Here is a 19,969-nt window from a genome sequence, read left to right on the forward strand (position 1 = left end):
CAGTGTACATATGTCAGCGAGTGGAGTGGACCTTGCTCTTAAACTTACCCTATACTATACCGGCATTGAACTATCGTCTGGCTGTAAGTATACATCAATACAGAATGCTGTCCTCTCTGCTCTTCTCCAGCAGATATCTGCAGCTGTGTGTCAATCAAGTCCCCGCTTGATGTCAAGCTTGACAAAGTCACTCAAACATGGAGAAAGTGCATAGCACACACAAGAAAATTAGGTGCATTCATGAACATGGGTCATTGCGGTTTTGCTTTTTTTTTTTGTTTAGACCACTGAAAATGGGTACATTATGGAAATATATGGATTCTGGAAGGATGTCTGCGATTTGAGACATGACACTTAAGCATATAAGGAGAGGGAGGGACGGATGATGTAACTGGAGCCGAGCTTTGCAGCTGAGCAATCCAGTTTGTCGGCTTACCTTGTTTCCCCCTAGCACCTAATAAACACCTAGTCTGTATGGATAGCCGAATGTTTAAAAAGCAAAATACTGCATGCGGCCATCATCATCAACAACGTTGTCTCAAGTAAGTCCAACAAACCTCTTCTATCCTTATTCTGAGCTAGACATACATTGTGCTGAGAACGTCGCCAAGTATATTTAATTCCTCGATATTTATCTTAGCATCCATACTGTCGGACGCGTTATATAAGGAAGGCACTTGCTGTGGCGTCACCACAAGCTAATAGCATCGTCCTGTTCACGAAGAATGACAGTAAATGACCTCCTCAAAACGGACAACAACTGCAAGGAATGCTTCCTAATTCATTCCCCAGACGGATACAAATACAGAATGTTTGTTGTCGTCATTATGACGAGGTCCGTGGTTTAACTGAATTAGCCGCAGCGCGTTAGCTTGTGGAGGAGCGCACTAACCGACCTGACAGGTACGGATATTCCACCACTCTTTTTATTAGTTAGAATAATAACTTTCATTCACTCAAATATGTTACTATGTTATATGCTACTAAGTTTGAGTGACATTTGTTTATCAACTGCAGGTTCCTGCGAAAATGCATCATAATGATAGCTGCACGCCCATGAATCACAACAGGGAGCCAAAATGGTATCACACGTCATCACCTAAGTGAATGAACCTCAGCTACAGAACTGCTACCATTTTCATCTGGAATCGAAGAGGCGACGCTCCGATGTGACCGGAAGCATGACTATCTTGTCACTTCAATGAAAATAAAGGACTGCGTGACACCAGGAATCAAGAAGAATAGCCATGTTCAACCCCGCTCCTGAAATAGTGGCAGGACATCCTGGTGGACCCGTGGTGGATAAAGATGTCACTTCAGAGACAACATTGGGGAGCGCCTACTCCCCAGTGGACTACATGAGCATCACAAGCTTTCCCAGGCTGCCAGAGGATGAGATGGTCTCCGGGGAGAACACCGTAAAATGTCGCAAAGATGAAGACAACATCTTGGGCGAGCAAGAGACGGGTCAGTCAGTGTGTGTTTGGCTCTTTATGAAAAATGGATTCATCTTGCTATAAGGACACTGTCCAGTGATTCAGGAAATAGGTATGTTTGGTGGTGATCTGCAGTTGTGACTACAGATGTACCTCGCCACCACAAGTGTGTGATAATAATAATAGATTTGATTTATATCGCACATTTCTAGATCTGCAGGAATATGCTCGCTGTTTATTAAAATCAAGTCTTACGTTACAGACCCAGATGTGTTTTTGAAGTCCGCTCGTCTGCAGCGTCTACCATCCTCAGCCTCTGACCTGGCCTACCATGATGGCGTATCCCTGAGGGAGACCACCAGAGATCCTTTTACGCAAGAGTGTGCCTGCCAGCGGGATGGACTGACCGTCATTATCACTGCTTGTCTCACCTTCGCCACGGGTGTCACTGTGGCGCTCATCATGCAGATCTACTTCGGAGACCCCCAGGTAGGTGGCGATGTTGGAATAATGAATACAAACCAATAGGAACCGCTCACTGTGGAGCTTGACGGTATGTTTAGATTGTTTACATCGCAGGCATGAGATCTAGTTACTCCAGCTGGTCCGGTGTGTATTTTCCAGTTTATTTTGGGTAGGTGGAAAAAAAGTTTCCATCACTGCAGGGTTTGTTATTGTTATGCAATCTCCTGGAGCAATGTCCTCCTTGCCATACACACAAAGCCTTTCCATTGATGGGAATACCGTATGCCACTCCATTTCTTCCATATTTACATCACCAAGTCATAATTGTGTACTGACTGGCCCATGATCGCTACAAAGTTTTACTCTAGTTTCTAAACCCTGTTGCTCATAGTACTGTATACCAGGCTCACTACCCATCGCCTGTTCCTTGCTAGGTCTTTCACCAGGGAGCTGTGGTGACAGATGTGGCTCGGTGTACATCTCTTGGATTTGAAGTTTTAGGAAAGCAAGGCTCCAGTGTCGATGCTGCAATTACTGCTGCCCTCTGTTTGGGAATTGTCCATCCTCACACCTCTGGTTTAGGAGGGTAAGTCGTAGGAACACATGCATGTATTATGTAAACCAACATATAAAGTTTCTGCCTGTGTGCTCTATTCAGTGGGGGAGTTATGTTGGTGCATGACATCCGGAAGAATGAGACAAGGGTCATTGACTTCCGAGAGACGGCGCCATCTGCCATTCGGGAAGAGCTGCTACAGACAAACCTTGAGCTGAATGTGAGAATTTTTCTCTGATGTATACTTTCTCACCGCGTCAAACGTTATTAAGTTTGTTTAATAATGACGTTAATGTGCCTTTTAGCCGGGTTTGCTTGTTGGAGTACCAGGTATACTCAGCGGGATGCATCAGGCACACCAGCTTTATGGAAGGTATGTCATATGACTATTGGGAGTTTTCATATGTCATGATCAGGTGTCACTTACATGGAGACCATCATGAATGTGTTTTTAATTGCCTGTGTTTGTTTTAAGTATCATTTCATGCATTTAACGATGCACAAAATATCAGCACCCATCAGTCAAAACTGTATTACTTAGTATAAACAAACACTTTTACTCGTTCAACACCCAAACATTCAAAAACATCTCCATGCTCTTGTTGACATAGCCTAAGCCAGTCTTTGATGATGTGAATTTCCTAGAATGGCGTGGAAAGATGTGGTTACCATGGCAGCAGATGTGGCCAGAAATGGATTTAATGTCACACATGACTTAGGTAAGGTCTGGCGCATTTACGTCAGTGTTTGAAATTCAATTTGACATATTCTGCCTTCTTTATGTGTCTCTAGCTGAAGCGCTAGCTAATATTAAAGACCGGAATATTTCGGCGGCATTTCGGGATCTCTTCCTCCCCAATGGCCAGGCTCCACTCTCTGGGTTGTTGAGCAGGCGCCTTGATTTAGCAAGCATCTTGGATGCTGTTGCGGTTAAAGGGATATCAGAGTTCTACAGTGGAAACCTGTCTCGTGAAATGGTTGCTGTGGTAAGGAGGATTCTGCTCATTTCCAAACATGATTATGAAAAGTGTAGATTAATTCATTTTCATATTGTGCCTTTTCTGCCCTATAAATGTTGTTAGAATGTTGTATTATCATGTTAAACTTTGCCAAAGTGAATGGATTCAGTTCAGAGCCTGATTCATTCATGTATTTAATTTCCCTGTTAACAGTCCAATAGTGCTTAGTTATTGCTGCTCATTCTTTTAAAGGTTCAAGCCAGTGGTGGAGTGCTCACCGAAGATGACTTTGCCAACTACAGTACTGTCCTACAGCAACCGAACCAAATCAACTATCAGGGTAAACAACAGTTTCATGCATGCTTCATTGTATGGGCTCTAATTTCCTGGCGCAATTCATTTGATTGGTTAAGATGACACTCAACTGCCTTCTCCCCTCCCTCTTTGCCACTTGTGCCGATGGGAGAGATGGAGGCGTGGGTGCGCGGCGCTGCGCCAGACTGCGCTGCTCATAAAATTTGCAAATTGCGCTGGCCAAACCCTGCGCCAAAGGCACCTACCCTGCCCTTCACTGCTCCTGGTCTATGAAATTAGAGCTCCGTGTCTTTATTTCCCCACTCCCACACACAATTTCACAACTTCTTCTTTGTGGATATTTCTGAAGGACACCATGTTATGGTGGCTCCAGCACCTCATGCAGGTATCGGCCTGATCACTGCCCTCAACATCCTGGAAGGTTACAACATTACCAACCAAGTGCCCATCAACAGCACTTACCACAGGACTGCAGAGGTAGCAGTAACCCTTGGACTCAGACCCAGTATAACGTTTAAAGCACAAATTCGTTGATCTTCTCTTGTCTTCCAGTCTTTGAAGATAGCTCTGGCCCTGGCGAGTGGCCTGGGAGACCCCATGTTTGACAATTCAGTTTCCGAAACAGTCACCAAGATGTTGAGGTGTAAATCACACCATTGAATTAGAATATTGTGGTTGTGTTCTTAGTCATGTTCATTAAAGTGTACTTTTTGTCATCTAAAAGCAAACCAAATGCGTCTTTGCTTCGCCAAATGATCAACGACTCTCAGGCGTTTCCTGCCAGCCATTACGTGCCATCATTTAGTTTGGAGGAGGATGCAGTAGCTGCTCAAGTCATGGTCATGGGACCAGATGACCACATTGTCTCCATAGTAAGGTATGCTTTTACGCAATATTTTGTTTTAACGTCATTCTTACGGACTGTGATTTGGTCTATTAGCTCCCTAAATAAACCATTTGGCAGTGGGATAGTGACCCCTTCCGGAATCCTTTTGAACAGCCAAGTAATGGCCTTCTCTTGGCCTAATAAAACAGAAAGCCCCACACCTAACCCTGTAAGTATTCATATGCACTATCATGTTTTCCAATATTGGTTTTAATCCCTCGTCATGATTTTGTCATTAGCGTAACAGCCTCCAGCCTGGGAAGAGGCCATTGTCCTTCTTAATGCCCACAGCTGTGAGACCAGCCATTGGGTTGTGCGGGACATACATGGCTGTTGGATCCTCCAATGGAGCGAAAGCGCTTAGTGGCATCACACAGGTTATTAGCTGAGATATAATTAACTGTCTGATCTAAACCAATGAGGAAATAAACAATCCTGAAGTCTGACTTTTGTTTGGATTTTTGTATATTTGTGTTTCTGTTCATGTCTTCACATTGATCACTTCTTCTTCAGGTGCTGCTGAATGTTCTGTCCTCACGTAAAAACCTGAATGACAGTTTAGCACATGGTAGGCTCCACCCACAGCTGGACCCAGACACCCTCCTGGTTGACTGTAAGTCTTTCTTCCTTAACAATTACTTATTTTGGATTTAGGTGCAGTGCTGTCTGATGCAATTCGTCTTATATAAGTCCTCTCTTACTGACTCATCCTCTCTTACAGCTGAATTTCTAGATGAAGATGTTGAGCTGCTGCAAGCCAAAGGTCACAAAGTTGAGAGGATGGAAGTTTTGTCACTGGTGGAAGGAACCCAGAGAACTAATGACCTTATCATTGGCGTGACTGATCCCCGTAGTGCTGATGCCTCAGCCCTGACTATGTCCAAGACTTAGTAGTCTTAAGATTTGTATTTATTTATCATAGTCTCTAAGCTGTTGGGGTGATCGGTTCTTCACTACACAATGCCATTAATCATGGGCCGCTGAACAGATACAAGAATGCATACTGTAGCTACCAAATGCATCGGAAATATTGAAGTAAATACTAGTACAAAAATATTATTGCAAGACTTGTTTTGGCTCCCATCTCCAAAAGATCTAAAATTGTGCTATTTGGGATAGCAAGGTGCCTTACACGGGCCACAATAAAAGGCCAGGATGACCTTGAACAGATTTCTGCTCCTGAAAAATGGGAGCAGAAGTATTGCGTTTCTATTTTTGTTATCCAGCATTCATGCTGTACAGTGCTTTGGCTGCATATTCGCATTTAAATCAGCTGTTAATATTCAAGCAGGTGCTTTGCTATTGTGGCACCCGTGATTTAAGTAGTTAGATGACGATTGGCTCGCTTACAAAAGCAAGGGTTAACTGTGGAAAAATCACACAAATGACTGCAGAGGTGTGGATAATGATGACTGATGGTCAACTGTGTGTACTGTATGTAGTTATACAGTGTAATTGAAGAAATGTACTTGTGTTTACAGTTGATGCCAGGGGTGTTTTAAAACTGGGATTACAGAATTGTTTGATGAATTTACTGTAATATGTCTATTTTTATACTAACTATATCATAGGCTATCGTCTTTTGTTGTTTGTTTTTTTTTTTTTTTTTTTAAAGGTTTTGTCGATTCCTTCTCTGACATGTTGATTTATGCGAGTGTAAAAGTGAAGTTATAATTATTCTTGGAAGAACTTCCTCCAGTGGTTGGCGCCATGACATTTGGTGCTCGCTTAAAATGCCATGCACACTTTTGCACAATACCTGATGTTTGATTTAATGTGATAGTCACTGTTATTGAAATAAACATAATCCAACCTTCCACGGCCAATGCATTGAGTCTGCGCTGCTGTACATGTAAATTTTAGCACCTAGTAGTTTTTATTGGTATTGTAGAGTACGTGTGGATGAAAATAATAATGAGCTGACTTTACAATACTTTTCTCATAAGATTGTAATATAATTGTAAAAACTGACTGTGTACTTCATTGTTGTAATTTTATTTTGGAAAGCCAAACCGGAAACGGTTAGCTGGCTAGTTCTTTATCCGTGTTGTCTTAGCTAATTTGGCTAGCAGATGTCGACAGGTCGGCTTTATTTTCAGAAGAATATGTGCGGTAAGATGTTTTCTCATCTCATTATAACCTACCGTAAATAACACGTAGCTGATGTGCTGAGCATTGGCAATTGTGACTCTATTATGTGTCTTTTCAATGCATCCACGGTGAGTTACCTGCATGTCGCTAGCGCTTGCTAATTGACGCTTGCGTAGGTGCTAAACGGATCCTCCTGTTTACGGAGTTTGGCCGTTCTCAATGTATAATGACGAGTTAGCCTTATTGTTACGCAATGCAGAGCGTACAAATGCATTGAACGATGGATACAAATGTTATTTTATTACTCGACTATCCGCTATATTTGTGCAAACGCTTGGAGTCAGGCCCGCTAATGCAGGGCCGATCCTGTCATCCATGCTACATGGAGGTATATTATTTGAGCCCTGCATGGGACAATCGTATCAGTTTTTCATTAGCTGAGCCATTAATTACACATTATTTTGGCTGTCAGGCAAGGGAAAATAACTTTAAAAATAACATTTAAGCAAAGTACACACATAATTTTGTTGAAGTACTTCGAGTTGTTCGAATGATTTGCATGCGAAGTGGTTTTAGTGTGGAAATGATTTCCAGACATGTCTCATGATGCACATGATTGAACTACGATAGCTTGTGTTTCTGTGTGGAATTTCAGCATAAAACGAATCCCAACGCCACTCCTAGAAAGAGAGGAGCATGGCGCACCAAGCCGCTCTACCTCAGCTGTCCCACAAGACGAAAGACCTGGAGCAGGATGACGACTCGGACAGGGACTCTGCTGTTGGTGCTGATGCTGAGAGTTGCCATGGAAGCCCAGTGACTGTAGAGGATGGAGACAACCACCAAGATGCCACGGAAGAAAGAAGTCAGGAGGGCGAAGACTTTACAGTTTTTGTTGCGTTTCAGGGGAATATGGAAGATGAAGACTTCATGACGAAACTTGACACTGTCCTCAGTGGTATACCCAACGTGCTTGATATGGGTTAGTATATTTTTATTCTAATTAATGTTTTAATATGCTCTCAAGGCTCTATAAACACTAGATGTGTATGAATGGGCTTTTTTGCCCCCATTTACCGTATGCGTTTAGTAAAGTACATGTTTTCTCACCGTCATATTGACTCATTAGTCTTACTATGAATAGATGTTTGAACAGTAATTGTTTCATTTTATTTGACGTTGAAATTGTGTTCCGTTCTAGAATCAAAGAAGCTGAATCCACAGCACGTAGAGCCGTGGAACAGTGTGCGTGTTACCTTCAACATTCCACGGGATGCTGCTGAACGACTTAGGCTGCTGGCTCAGAACAACCAGCAGCAACTTCGAGACCTGGGGATTCTTTCTGTGCAGATTGAAGGTGGATATATGAATATGTATTATGTCATTCTGTGACTGTGCATGACCCGTTGTTTTATGACAGCATCATTCGCAGCCTACGGTGGTTCCATTTTGAGCAATTGTAACACACGCTGCTGTGCACAAAATGGAGTGGGTTATTGGTCCCACAATCAGAACTTTAAGGACAATTAGATGTAACCTGCATCTGTCCCTATATTCTTTAGGAGAGGGGGCCATCAATGTTGCAGGGGGACCAAATCGAGGGCAAGAAGTCAGAGTTAATGGACCAATCGGGGCACCTGGCCAGATGAGAATGGATGTTGCTTTTCCAGGACAGCCTGGTCCAGGTATAGTTGGTCATACTGCTATTATGGTGATGGCTGGTTTAGAGTGTGTAAATCTGGGGTGCTCACACTTTTTCAGCATGCGAGCTACTTTTAAAATGACCGAGTCAAAATGATCTACCCACTACAAAAATGCAAAACATCTATTTATTTTCAAATGTATTGAGGATTATTTGTACGTACAATGTATGTTGATGTACCTTACATAACCAAATGAGCCAATATTGCAAAACACACATAATTAACTATGAACATTTTTTGTAATTACCTGAGTTTACTTTGATGACTTGCACTGAATTGAACCAGCCAGGGATGCATAGTCGGGACAGTAGCTGCTGATAGCCAGCCTCAAGCACACTTCCACATGTTTATCAGTCATGGATAATATCCGTATCATAATATCCGTATAATATTCCATATCCGTATGGAAGTGATATGTTTTTGCCTTTTTACTTGGTCCAGTTTTTGCCTTTTTACTTGGTCCAGCTCCTTCACTCATTTTAGTGACCATAAACTTTAGCGAGGGCTTTAAAATCTAACGCAATTCGCCGACTAGCTTAGCACTTTGCATCGTTGTTTACGCATGAGCGGTGACCTAAAGGTCAAAATTCAGTTGTCATCTGATTGGTTGTCCTGTATGTCAATCAAGTAACGGGGATGGATGATAGGCTGACATCGTAAGTTCTGCTGCACTTAGAGACGTTGTTTGATTTGATTGGTCGCCCGAAGGGCAACATTCAGTTGTCATCTGAATGGCTGCCCTGTATGTCAATCAAGTGACTGCATTGATGCGAGGATGATATTTTTTTAATGTCACGCCGCGATCGACCAGCGATCGACCAGTACGACCTCCGCGATCGACCGGTAGCTCGCGATCGACTTAATGAGCACCCCTGGTGTAAATAAACAGATAATATTCCATCGGAATTTTTTTTAAACCTCATTATCTGAAATTTCAGCATTCTTTAACACGAGAATACAACATTCTAACTACATTTATAGTGCAGAAAAGTGGAGCATAATTGTAATAAATAAATCATAATATAAGCATAGTAGGTTCCACTCACAACTCAATACAAAGGCCCAAAAAATGAGCATAACAGGTCCCCTTTTAATATGCACTTTTCCCACATGCAGGAATGAGGATGGCAAATCCTTTGATGGTTCCCCCAGGCCCAGGTCAGGCGCTAGTACCAGGCAGCAGTGGACAGATGCATCCGCGTGTTTCAAGACCGCCATCACAGACGGGTAAAGTACTTGGTATTTAATTTAATTGTAGTGTACTTTCATGGACCGTATTGAATTAGCACATTCTCATACAGATGTCATGGATCCAATGATGCCAGGAATGTCAGTTCAGCAGCAGCAGCAACACCAACAGGCTGGTCCGCATGGTCCCATTCCACCCCAGGCTGCCCATCATATGCAGGCTATACAGGCTGGAAGACCAATCAACCCCGCTGCCTTGCAACAGCTTCAGCAACAACATCACCAACAGCAACAAGCTCAACAGCAAGCACAGCTCTCTCAGCTTGGACCCAGACCGCCATTCAACCCATCGGGCCAGATGGCAATGCCTCCCGGCTGGACCCCCTCTGCAATGCTTCAGACACCAGCTGCCCAAGGAGGCCCTGGCTGGAGGAAGCCTCCACCTCAAGCCCAGATGGTTCAGCGTCCTCCTTCTCTTGCCACAGTTCAGACGCCCAGTCACCCGCCGCCACCTTATCCGTTTGGTAGTCAGCAGGCAGGTCAGGTTTTCAATGCAATGGGACAAGGACAGCTGCAGCAGCAACAGCAGGCAGGAATGGGCCAGTTTGCTGCACCCCAGCCAAAAGGACCACAGGCTGGCCCTGGTGGGGTTGTAGGACCACCCAGACCACCTCCACCCCTTCCACCGACATCTGGTCCACAGGGCAATCTCACCGCCAAGTCCCCAGGGTCCTCGTCATCTCCTTTTCAGCAGAGTTCACCTGGAACTCCCCCCATGATGGCTCAGAGGCCTACAACACCACAGGGTTTTCCTCAGGGTATTAGTTCACCAGGAAGAGTGCCCATCAACCAACAAGGTAACATGCAGCAAGGATTCATAGGAATGCCGCAGCATGGACAACCAGGGACACAGGTTCATCCAGGTCAGTAATCTTTTCTTGTAAGTGAAATTGCACATATTTTACTCCAAGCAGTCCGGCGAATGCAACCACTTTTCGGGCTATCCGGCTTACGGTCGGCACACACGGGAGGTGACCGGCAGCTGCAGTTGGTGGGGTTTGTCGCCGGCATGTGGTGGGCCGTGTGCGCGGGAAGCAGTGGGCGGCTGTAGGCTGCTGCACCGGTGGGAGACGCATTGACATCCAGGGCGAATTGTCAACACCGGCCGCTTTTCCTCCTCTGAATTATCTTGATATCCCCAAATTCCATCCACATCTGACAGTCAATCTAAACTGTGGGAGACTCGTTTAATTCGCTCTGGATGTGGTTGTGGCATTAGTTTGCTTGTATCATCGCGCCGAGGAAAGAACTTTGGCTTAAATCATTTGTTTTAAATCATCAAAATACAGCAAGATACTGCAACTATTACATATTATCAGTGTACGTGTTAATGCATGATTACAGCATGTATAATAAACCATGCAACGTTTTTAGAGCTTTTTTTTTTCTGTGCTTCATAGCCAATAGGTGTATCCCAATTACAGTACTGTAAGCCAGCTGAGATTAACTTGTTTTCTCGTGTTGTAATGCACAGAAAAAGGGAAAGAAATGTGTGTTCAGGTTTCACATTAGGATAGTGAATGATGGGCAAAATTCCCCAAAAAGTGCAGTTCCCCTTTAAATCCTTTACATTGTATGTTTTAAATGAGAAATTGTGTTGTGATTATATTACCAGATTAAGTCAATGAATAGTGATTGCCATTGCAGGTATGTCAAAGCGACCTATGGGCTTCCCAAACCCAAACTTTCCTCAAGGCCAAGTGGGCACCATTACGCCAGGAACACCCAGTCAAGGATCCAGTCAGCAGCTACAGAGCAGCCAAACATTGACTCACACAGGTAAAATGCAGTCAGTAGAGAACTTAAAGGGGACCTCCTATACTGTTATCAACTCATACATTAAAAGAGCACAGCACAAAATCCAAAGAAATACAACTGAATAGGTGCAGATTGTGGAAGAACTAAAACAAAGTTTTCTGTACTGGTTATGGTGTGTAGCTGCTATGTAGGAGTCCACAACTCAATACAAGGGGACGGAAAATGAGCATAATAATTCAGTTAATTTGTTAATGACTTACTGGTATCTAAATCTACTGGTATCTAAGGTTTTGTTGTAATGCTGATAGCAATATTTTATCGCATCTAATGAAGTCCCACTTTGTGGGCATTGTTAATGATTAAGCCTACTTATAATTCACACACTTGGGTAGATGGCGGCAGCACTCTCACTGATGTTCATACTTCGTATATGTAAACTGTCTGATTTCCCTCTCTGTTTGCATCAGGAGTTCAGCAGTCCTCTTGTGCACCAAATTCAATGCAAGGCCCACCCCATGTCCAACCCAATGTTATGGGTGTACCAAGTGGCATAGCAGGTCAGTCCCCTGGCACAACTGCTGTGCCTAGCATGACCCAGCAGCAGCAGCAACCAGGCCATCAGAATCAGATGATGGGCCTCCAGCATCAGGCCCAACCCGTGTCCTCCTCCCCCAGCCAGATGGTTCAAGGCCAGGGTGGAGGTCAGACTGTCCTCTCTAGGCCCCTCAGTCAAGGGCAGAGGGGAGGGATGACCCCACCCAAGCAAATGATGCCTCAGCAAGGCCAGGGGGTGATTCATGGGCAGGGTCAGATGGTTGGAGGCCAAGGGCATCAGGCAATGCTCCTGCAGCAGCAGCAACAACAACAGCAGCAGCAACAACAGCAACAGCAGCAACAACAGCAGCAGCAACAACAACAGCAGCAGCAGCAAAGTTCCATGATGGAACAGATGGTTGTAAGCCAAATGCAAGGCAATAAACAGGCATTTGGAGGGAAAATACCTGCTGGCATCATGCCTGGCCAGATGATGCGTGGACCCTCACCAAATGTTGCAGGTAACATGCCGCAGTTCCAGGGCCAGGTTGGCCCACAGCAAATGACTCCACAACAGCAGCAGCAAATGGCTCATCTTCAGCAGCAGCAGTTGCAACAGCAGCAGTTACAGCAGCAGCAGCAGCAGCAACACCAGCAGATGAACCAGCAGCAACCTCAGCAGGTTCCACTTACTGGCAATCCCAATCAAATCATGGGCATACATGGGCAACAGATGAGGCTCCCTGCCGGACACCCTCTTATTCAACAGCAGTTGCAGCAACAGCAGTTACAGCAGCAGCAGAAACAGCAGCAGCAAGTGATGTTGCAGCAGCAGCAGCAGCAACAACAGCAGGCTTCTCAACCACACCCACATCCATTGGGAGATCCAAATAGTGGAACTGGCGATTTGGGGGTTCAACAGATGGTCCCTGATATGCAGGTACAGCAGCCACAAGGCATGATGGGGGGCCCACAGCACATGCAAATGGCAAATGGACACTTTGCAGGTCATGGTATGAACTTTAACCCACAATTCCCGGGTCAGGTTCCAATGGGGGGACCTTGTGCACAGACAAGTGGTTTTCCTGTCAGTAAGGATGTGACATTGACAAGCCCACTGTTGGTAAATCTACTGCAGAGTGATATCTCAGCCAGCCAGTTTGGACCAGGTGGAAAACAAGCAGGTGGTGGTAATCAGGTCAAACCAAAAAAGAAGAAACCTGCTCGAAAGAAGAAGCCCAAAGATGGAGAAGGACCCCAACAAGTTGAGGGACTCGGGTAAGTGTTTTCATTTGTTACTGTATTTGTTGTTGCATATTGTCAGAGCCAGTTGTATGTTAAAATTTAGAATTTGAGTTGATTAATTTATTTCTTTTGTTTTCTAGCGGTCTTGATGTGACTGGTAATATGGAGGATTCTGAATTGCAAAATGTAGGTGGCGAACCAAGTATGGGCCTGGATAACTCTTGCAACAATCGGCCTGCAGGTATTTAGAAATTGTTTTGCTCATTTGTACAACTGCAACTACATTATATTAACTAGGATCGGGCGATATGGACCTTAGCATATATCACGATATGAATGACACGCTCATATCAGCATTTTAGCAGCATCTTAGATACAATACGATAGATGTTCATTCTGCTTCTGCTCGTCTTTCTTTCAAAGGCAGTCAACAAAAAATGGCTGTTACACATTTTGGGTGGTTAGAGTGTTAGGGAAGTGGAAGGTACAATAGGAGGGAGGGTTGTTCTTCATGTCGGAAGTCATCATTAGTTTCTCATAATGTCCATTAGTAGCAACTTTGCTTGTATTTTAAATGTTGACATGTTTCAATTTGATGTCTGAAGGTTTTCATGGCCAACCTGGTGATCAAAGGGCACTGCAGCAGGTACCAATGCAGTTTATGCAGCAGCAGCAGCAACAGCAACAAATTCAGCACATGCAGCAGCAGCAGCAGCAGCAGCAACAACAACAACAACAACAAATGCAGCAGCACCAGTTACAACAACAACAACAGCAGCAGATGCAACAGTTGCAGATGCAAGGCCTCCAGAATGCTCAAGGGCAGCAGGTAATGACAGGACCTCATGCCACAGGTCAAGGACAACCCCAAATACACCCCCATCAACTTCAGCAGCAACAGGGTCAACAGCATTTGCAACAACAGGTACATTTTATTGAAGTACCACAGTACTTTACATCAATTATACAGTACAATCCTACTGAATTTAACCCCTCCAAACTACAGCAACAGATGCTGATGATGCTTAAGATGCAGCAAGAGCAGAAAAATCGCATGTCCATCACCCCGGGAGGTCAGCTTCCACCTCGTGGCATTGGCAATCAACCTGAGGCACAGAGAGTTCCTGTGTCGCAGCAAGGGAACATGCCTGTAATGATCAGCCTCCAAGGACATGCAGGATTAGCACCGTCGCCTGACAAAACTAGAGGGATGCCCCTGATCATAAATCCTCAGGTGAGGTCAAGTACTGACATCGTCGAAATTGTAATTCCTTGAACAGATTCTCTTTTGGGGGGAAAAAGCAAAGTAACTCTAAACATTGTGCATTGTCATTTTTGCAATGCTTTTTTTTTTTAGCTTGCAAGTGCTGCACGACGAATGTCTCTTCCTGATTCCGGACAGGCTCCACAAGGCACAGGTTCTGAGGAAACAACTTCGGGGATTCACCAAAAGCAGGACAGGCCAAATGGTCCTGAAACTGGCGTACAGGCTGGAAATGGGGCCCAACAGATGATTGCGAACCAGGGTCCCACCTCACACATGCTGAAGCAAGGCCCTGTTGCACCGCCCGTGACCCAGCACACTACAGCTAGTCCCCAACAACAGTTGCCCACTCAGCCTCAACAAGGAGGACCTATGTCTGGCATTCATTTCCCCAGTGTTCCCACAACTTCACAGAGCTCCAGACCAAAAACTCCAAATCGGGCCAGCCCCAGACCATACCATCACCCCCTCACCCCAACTAATCGTCCACCCAGCACTGAACCCTCTGAAATCAACCTTTCACCAGAGAGGCTAAATGCTTCAATTGCTGGGCTATTTCCACCTAAAATTAACATTCCTCTGCCCCCCAGGCAGCCAAACTTAAACAGAGGGTTTGACCAGCAAGGTCTCAACCCAACAACTTTGAAAGCCATTGGACAGGCACCTCCGAGCTTAACTTTACCAGGCAACAACAGCAACAATGGAAGTGGTGGAAATAATGCTAACAGTAGTCAGCAGCCTTTTGCCGCTGGTACCGGAGGAGGCACTAAACAGGAGAAGCAGTCTGGAGGACAGGGCAAAAGGGCAAGCCCAAGCAATAGTCGTAGATCAAGTCCAGCTTCTAGTCGTAAGTCAACCACACCAAGTCCTGGAAGACAAAAAGGGACAAAAGTGGCCATCACCTGCCCTCCCCAACCTCAGCAGGTGGTCAACCCTCAAGGGCAAACGATGATGCTAAGCCCGACCTCAGTAACCCCAAATCCAGCATCTTTACCCTCACAATTGAGCGGAAGCACAGAGACACATCAGACTCAGAATCCATTCCATGGTCTACCTGAGGGAGTCAGAGAAAGTCAGGCAATAACAGCAGACCAACGTCAGATGTCTCAGACTCAGCCGATGAAGGAGTTATCAGCTCCAAGAATGAATAGTCCTCGTCTCTCTACTCCTCAGCAATCTAAATCTGACCTGGAGCAGCAAGGTGCGGCATTAGATAGGCAACCAGCACACAAAGCATCTCTGCAAGACTCTGAGGGATCGGTTTCTGTGAGATCCGCTCCTACGTCCCTCAACCAGCTTCTGGACAACAAGATGCTTCTTCGGCCTGTGCATGGCATTGCGGTTAGGGATGCTATTGGAAAAGACGCTCCTAAATTGTCTGTGGATCCAGAGAGACAACTCCATAGTAACACTCAGAGTGCAGACATGCAAGTGTCAGGACCTGCTGTCCCTCTTAACGAATCAGAAGCTAAACTTAAACCTGCTGTCTCAACCCCTGCTAACAGTCACAACGTGACTCCTTGTACAAACATGACTCTCAGTACCACTCCCACCCATACGCAAAACCCTTTGTCCTCTCCTGGTGTCAGTTCCAGTCTAAATGTAAGTGGCACCCTTTGTTCAACCTTAAGTAACACCAGTGTTGCCCAGGGTGTCAGCACCATCCCGATTACTTCCACCCACTGTAATCTTTCATTAGCTGTAAGTGCCAGTTCTAACGTGACTTGTAGTCCCAACCAAGCCAGTTTGAATCTCAAACCCGGCATGGGCCCTAAGCCTGTAACAAATGTTCACTCAGTTATTCAAATTCCTGCTTCATCGAGTTCGATTTCGCCGAACCAGATCACTGTATTTGTCACGCCTAACCCAATCACTTCTGCCCCCGCATCTCAAGTTGCTCCATCTGTAGTACCCACAATGGTAGCTCTACCAAACAAGAATATTCGACCACAGGATATCCGGCATCAGACGCCTGTCACTCGACCGCCTCAGTTTATCACCACCACCCCTGTTTTTATCAACCCAATTTTTCAAGTACCAAGTACATCCGTGTCATCCAATACCACAGTAGTATCTCAGTCAGTCACTATGGTGGGATCTGTTCAAGTGTCTGCTGCTAACATCCAATTTTCTACTGCCCCGAGTGCCACGCAGTCGTCAGGGGGGAACATCACCACCTCTCAACCTTCCCGAAGCACTGTAGGACAACTTCAAACTGCTACGAGTGTGTCCTCGTCCACACCAATAGGTGCTCCTCCGGTACCTCAGCAAATCACTCATGGGACTCTTAAAATAGAAAATGTAGGTGAAGCAACCTCTGCTCTGAAATCAACTCTCCCAGTGAGCCAGCCGTCGTCTTATTCAAGCTCGTCAGCATCCTCCCCCTTTCAGCCTACCATTGCATCTCCTCCCTGTTCGATTCCGAGCAGTGTCAATCCACTTCGAAAGGGGCCTATGCCTCCGGTTTCCACTTCTCAAATAAAAAGTAAGCTGACGCAGGGAACCATAGCGCACTCAGCAACAGCTGATTCTAAAATACCCGCTCAGCCACCCATTGTGGCTTCTGCACCCCATGTGATGCCTGTATTGGCCTACACCACTGTTGCTGCTCCCAACGTTACCCCAGCAACAGTCTCCTCCTATATGACACTTCCTGGTCAACTTGCTGTTTCTTCCCAAGCCCCCATGCCTACTTTAGCTTCAGTGTCAAACCTCGCACACACTGTAACTTCTCCAAATCCGCACGTCACTGTCGTTGATACCACCACTGCGGTCTCCTCGGCTACCTTGCTCTCTACAGTTACTGCTGTGCAAAATTCAGTACCATCTATTGTTCCAATTGTCACCGTGCCAGGATCTATTCAGGATGGCCCACCCACAAATCCATCTCCTGTTGCTAATGTCAGCGGAGTTCCTTTTTCTCAGGCTGGACCTCTGTCTGACACTGTTCAGACCATACCAGGTAACCATCTCTTAATCCTCATACTCTGGCCTAACTCTTGGTCCAATTAGGGCAAATTATAGCATATCAAAATGTACGTATGTTATGGTCTATTATTCCTTATGGCACTTTTATTATGATTTTTTTAATAATAGCTAAGCAATAGATTATTTCCTGTTTGTTCAATATGAATGTATATTGATTCCCTTTTTCCCCTCAGAATGTATTCATCCCGAAGCTTCGCAAGAGCCTGTTGCTAGTGAGAAGACAAGTGAGTGTGTCATTAGACACTAAGGAGGACTCTCACATGATCTCCTTTGGAACAAATTGACAGACATTTTTTTTTCTTATTCAGGTGAAGAAGTATTGACAGGTCCTGATCAGGGGTAAGATTCCTCGTAGCTTAAGTATTGTTTGACTGTTTAATAATTACTTGGCTTTCACTAATAAGTAGCTGGGATCTACCCAGGTGTTCCTTGTTATTCAAATTTGGCCTTTCCTTAAAGGGGACCTGTTATGCTTTTTCCACTTTTGTGTCCTATAAATGTAGTTACAATGTTGTATTCTTGTGTTAAACCATGCCGAGGTTTCAGATTTGCGCATTTGGAAGTGAGTCCTGAAAGACGTTTGGGTGGAATACATCAAAACTGACTGTGAGACAGGAAATGCAAAGAAATACCGCTGAATAGGTGCAGATTCTGGAAGAACTAGAACGCTTTCTGTGCTAGTTATGGTGTGTAGCTGCCTTATAGGAGTCGAAAGGGACGAAAAATAAGCATAATAGGTCCCCTTTAAGACTTTCGCTTTTGAAGAAGAAATGCTTGGACATTTCTAACTCTACTGAAATTCAGGGAGACTTTGTGGTTGGCCAAGGGGGTACTTGGTGAAATCAATGAGCCTCGTGGCCTCAGCACTTGGTATGTATGATTAGCATGCGACAAACCACCGATACTAATGCATGTCTCACGTGAACCAAATTACAGCCTAGCATCAAGGAAGTGGTACAACTCCACTGAGTTTCATGGCCTCATCTCTTTTTTTTTGGGGGGGGGGTTGTTTGAATATGGTTTGGAAGTGAAGCCATGTTTGTTTCAGCACAGTTGATAGTTTACAGCTGTTTTTCCACTTCTATCACAGATGGGCAAAGAAAAGAAAGACGCCCATCAACTTAGTCCCAAGGTATGTATTTGAACATGTTTGCACTGCAAAGACACAAGCAGTGTTCATCATGTTGACATAGTGGAGCTGTCAGGATGAAGATGGACAATATCTGTGGTAGATGAGGAAAAACAGCAGAGTCCTGTGCGGTATTTTTGAACTTCCTGAGTAGTGTTGAGTTGAACTCGCCTCTTAAATAATACTGTTTTTATTGTTTTCTTTCTCGTTTGTCGTTCTTCTATCTGCTATTCCCAGAGCTGCTGCGGAGAAGCCCAAGGGTCCGAGCAGACGCAGCTCCCGAGCAGAGAAGGAGGTGGAGGAAGAGCCAGCAGTCGACAGCGGTGTTCGGAAGAGATCAGCTCGGCCTGGGACAACTGCTGCTGTAAAAGGTACCATAAATCAAATAAACCTCCATCTGAATGTTGACTTATACACTTGAACTATGCTCAACCACATGACACATCTTATCAAAATTCCCACAGAAACTGGAGCCAGTCCTACCCAGGCCAAACGAAGGAAGTCAAAATAGGAGCTTGTGAACTCAACAGTCAGGTTCTTGTTTCCTGCATCGTCACCCGATTTGGATTTCTCTGACCTGGGATATGATTTTTCACTGGAGGAAGGAATCATGTACATATTGTTTTAAAAAGAGTATTGATGTATTGTCCATCCTATACTGTAAGATTGTAGTTAAATAGTGTGCATATGACATGTGCTTGTATGATTGTGCTTTTTTTTTTTGTTACATGCTGGATTAATCATGTTTAGACTGATAATGGAGCTTCTTATGTTGTAAACCTGAATTAAATTTTCTACTGCTTTAGCCCAATAATGGTATTTACTGCAGCTTGGGTACTGTATTTAGACTATCAGTAAGTAGTTTATGCACTGAAATCTAAACCGAATGCCATACTGGTGAGTAAAACACAAATTACATTTTCAAATAAATTAATTAACATTCATTAAAAAAAATATCAGTTGATTCTCGGTACAAGTCCAAATGATCGAGGCTGGATTGTGAAGATTTTGTAACCCTGCTCTTGGCTGTCTGTCGGTCCGTCATATACGGTCGTCCATCGCTATATCACGGTCGCTCCTCACTATATCGTTGTTTTTTAAAAAAAGAAATAATAAATGATTGCTGTTTTGTGGTTTACTATGGCTCATTGGTTAAAAAAAAAGTTATATTTAGTATTTTGGTCACTGGACATCAGTAAAATGCTCTCCATTTTGACATTGCTTTCATTTTGCCGAGTAACAGTCCAGGCTATAAGTATTGGTTTGATTTTACTGTCAATTCATATATTTATAATTTATAACGAGGAGCCCGGAGCACGTTTTTGTACCAACCAATCACAGCTCTTAAAAGACTGCGTCATACCTAGCAATGGGGGTCAACCACACCTCCTC

At 44.5% G+C, this 19,969-nt stretch overlaps 2 protein-coding genes across 4 annotated transcripts; both read left to right on the forward strand.

Annotated features, from left to right (window-relative positions):
* The first annotated feature begins 367 nt into the window (after positions 1-367).
* On the forward strand, positions 368-6,443 carry LOC131136991 (glutathione hydrolase 7). 2 transcript variants are annotated; one of them, XM_058084407.1, is made up of 16 exons: positions 368-542; positions 1,018-1,467; positions 1,699-1,925; positions 2,336-2,487; positions 2,560-2,677; positions 2,763-2,830; positions 3,103-3,176; positions 3,250-3,443; positions 3,669-3,756; positions 4,081-4,208; positions 4,284-4,372; positions 4,456-4,608; positions 4,672-4,786; positions 4,857-4,994; positions 5,131-5,230; positions 5,339-6,443. In XM_058084407.1, exons 2-16 carry the CDS (start codon positions 1,248-1,250, stop codon positions 5,506-5,508), a joined length of 2,034 nt encoding a protein of 677 aa, XP_057940390.1. In that variant the 5' UTR covers positions 368-542; positions 1,018-1,247; the 3' UTR covers positions 5,509-6,443. The 2 variants fall into 2 exon arrangements, with proteins under 2 accessions (XP_057940390.1, XP_057940391.1); XM_058084408.1 differs by lacking the exon at positions 368-542 and adding an exon at positions 623-903.
* A 186-nt stretch (positions 6,444-6,629) lies between these two features.
* On the forward strand, positions 6,630-19,688 carry ncoa6 (nuclear receptor coactivator 6). 2 transcript variants are annotated; one of them, XM_058085202.1, is made up of 17 exons: positions 6,630-6,729; positions 7,364-7,690; positions 7,910-8,065; positions 8,271-8,393; positions 9,528-9,638; positions 9,737-10,522; positions 11,307-11,438; positions 11,885-13,229; positions 13,337-13,437; positions 13,802-14,121; positions 14,203-14,430; positions 14,554-17,422; positions 17,622-17,672; positions 17,757-17,787; positions 18,539-18,580; positions 18,815-18,948; positions 19,042-19,687. In XM_058085202.1, the coding sequence occupies exons 2-17, from the start codon at positions 7,405-7,407 to the stop codon at positions 19,086-19,088; spliced, it is 6,762 nt and encodes a 2,253-aa protein (XP_057941185.1). In that variant the 5' UTR covers positions 6,630-6,729; positions 7,364-7,404; the 3' UTR covers positions 19,089-19,687. The 2 variants fall into 2 exon arrangements, with proteins under 2 accessions (XP_057941185.1, XP_057941184.1); XM_058085201.1 differs by having other exon boundaries at positions 9,713-10,522; positions 13,802-14,430; positions 19,042-19,688.
* Positions 19,689-19,969: the final 281 nt, after the last annotated feature.

The sequence above is a fragment of the Doryrhamphus excisus genome, chromosome 10, assembly GCF_030265055.1.
Source record: "Doryrhamphus excisus isolate RoL2022-K1 chromosome 10, RoL_Dexc_1.0, whole genome shotgun sequence".
NCBI classification, from domain to species: Eukaryota; Metazoa; Chordata; class Actinopteri; order Syngnathiformes; family Syngnathidae; genus Doryrhamphus; species Doryrhamphus excisus.

Bases quoted from the DNA above. Each gene is read 5' to 3' on its own strand.
- LOC131136991 (XM_058084407.1), top strand. From the start codon at position 1,248: ATGTTCAACCCCGCTCCTGAAATAGTGGCAGGACATCCTGGTGGACCC. The intron at 2,678-2,762 runs GTGAGAATTTTT...TGTGCCTTTTAG, and splicing joins AGACAAACCTTGAGCTGAAT to CCGGGTTTGCTTGTTGGAGT. The intron at 3,177-3,249 runs GTAAGGTCTGGC...ATGTGTCTCTAG, and splicing joins TAATGTCACACATGACTTAG to CTGAAGCGCTAGCTAATATT.
- ncoa6 (XM_058085201.1), top strand. From the start codon at position 7,405: ATGGCGCACCAAGCCGCTCTACCTCAGCTGTCCCACAAGACGAAAGAC. The intron at 8,394-9,527 runs GTATAGTTGGTC...TCCCACATGCAG, and splicing joins TCCAGGACAGCCTGGTCCAG to GAATGAGGATGGCAAATCCT. The intron at 13,438-13,801 runs GTATTTAGAAAT...TGATGTCTGAAG, and splicing joins TTGCAACAATCGGCCTGCAG to GTTTTCATGGCCAACCTGGT.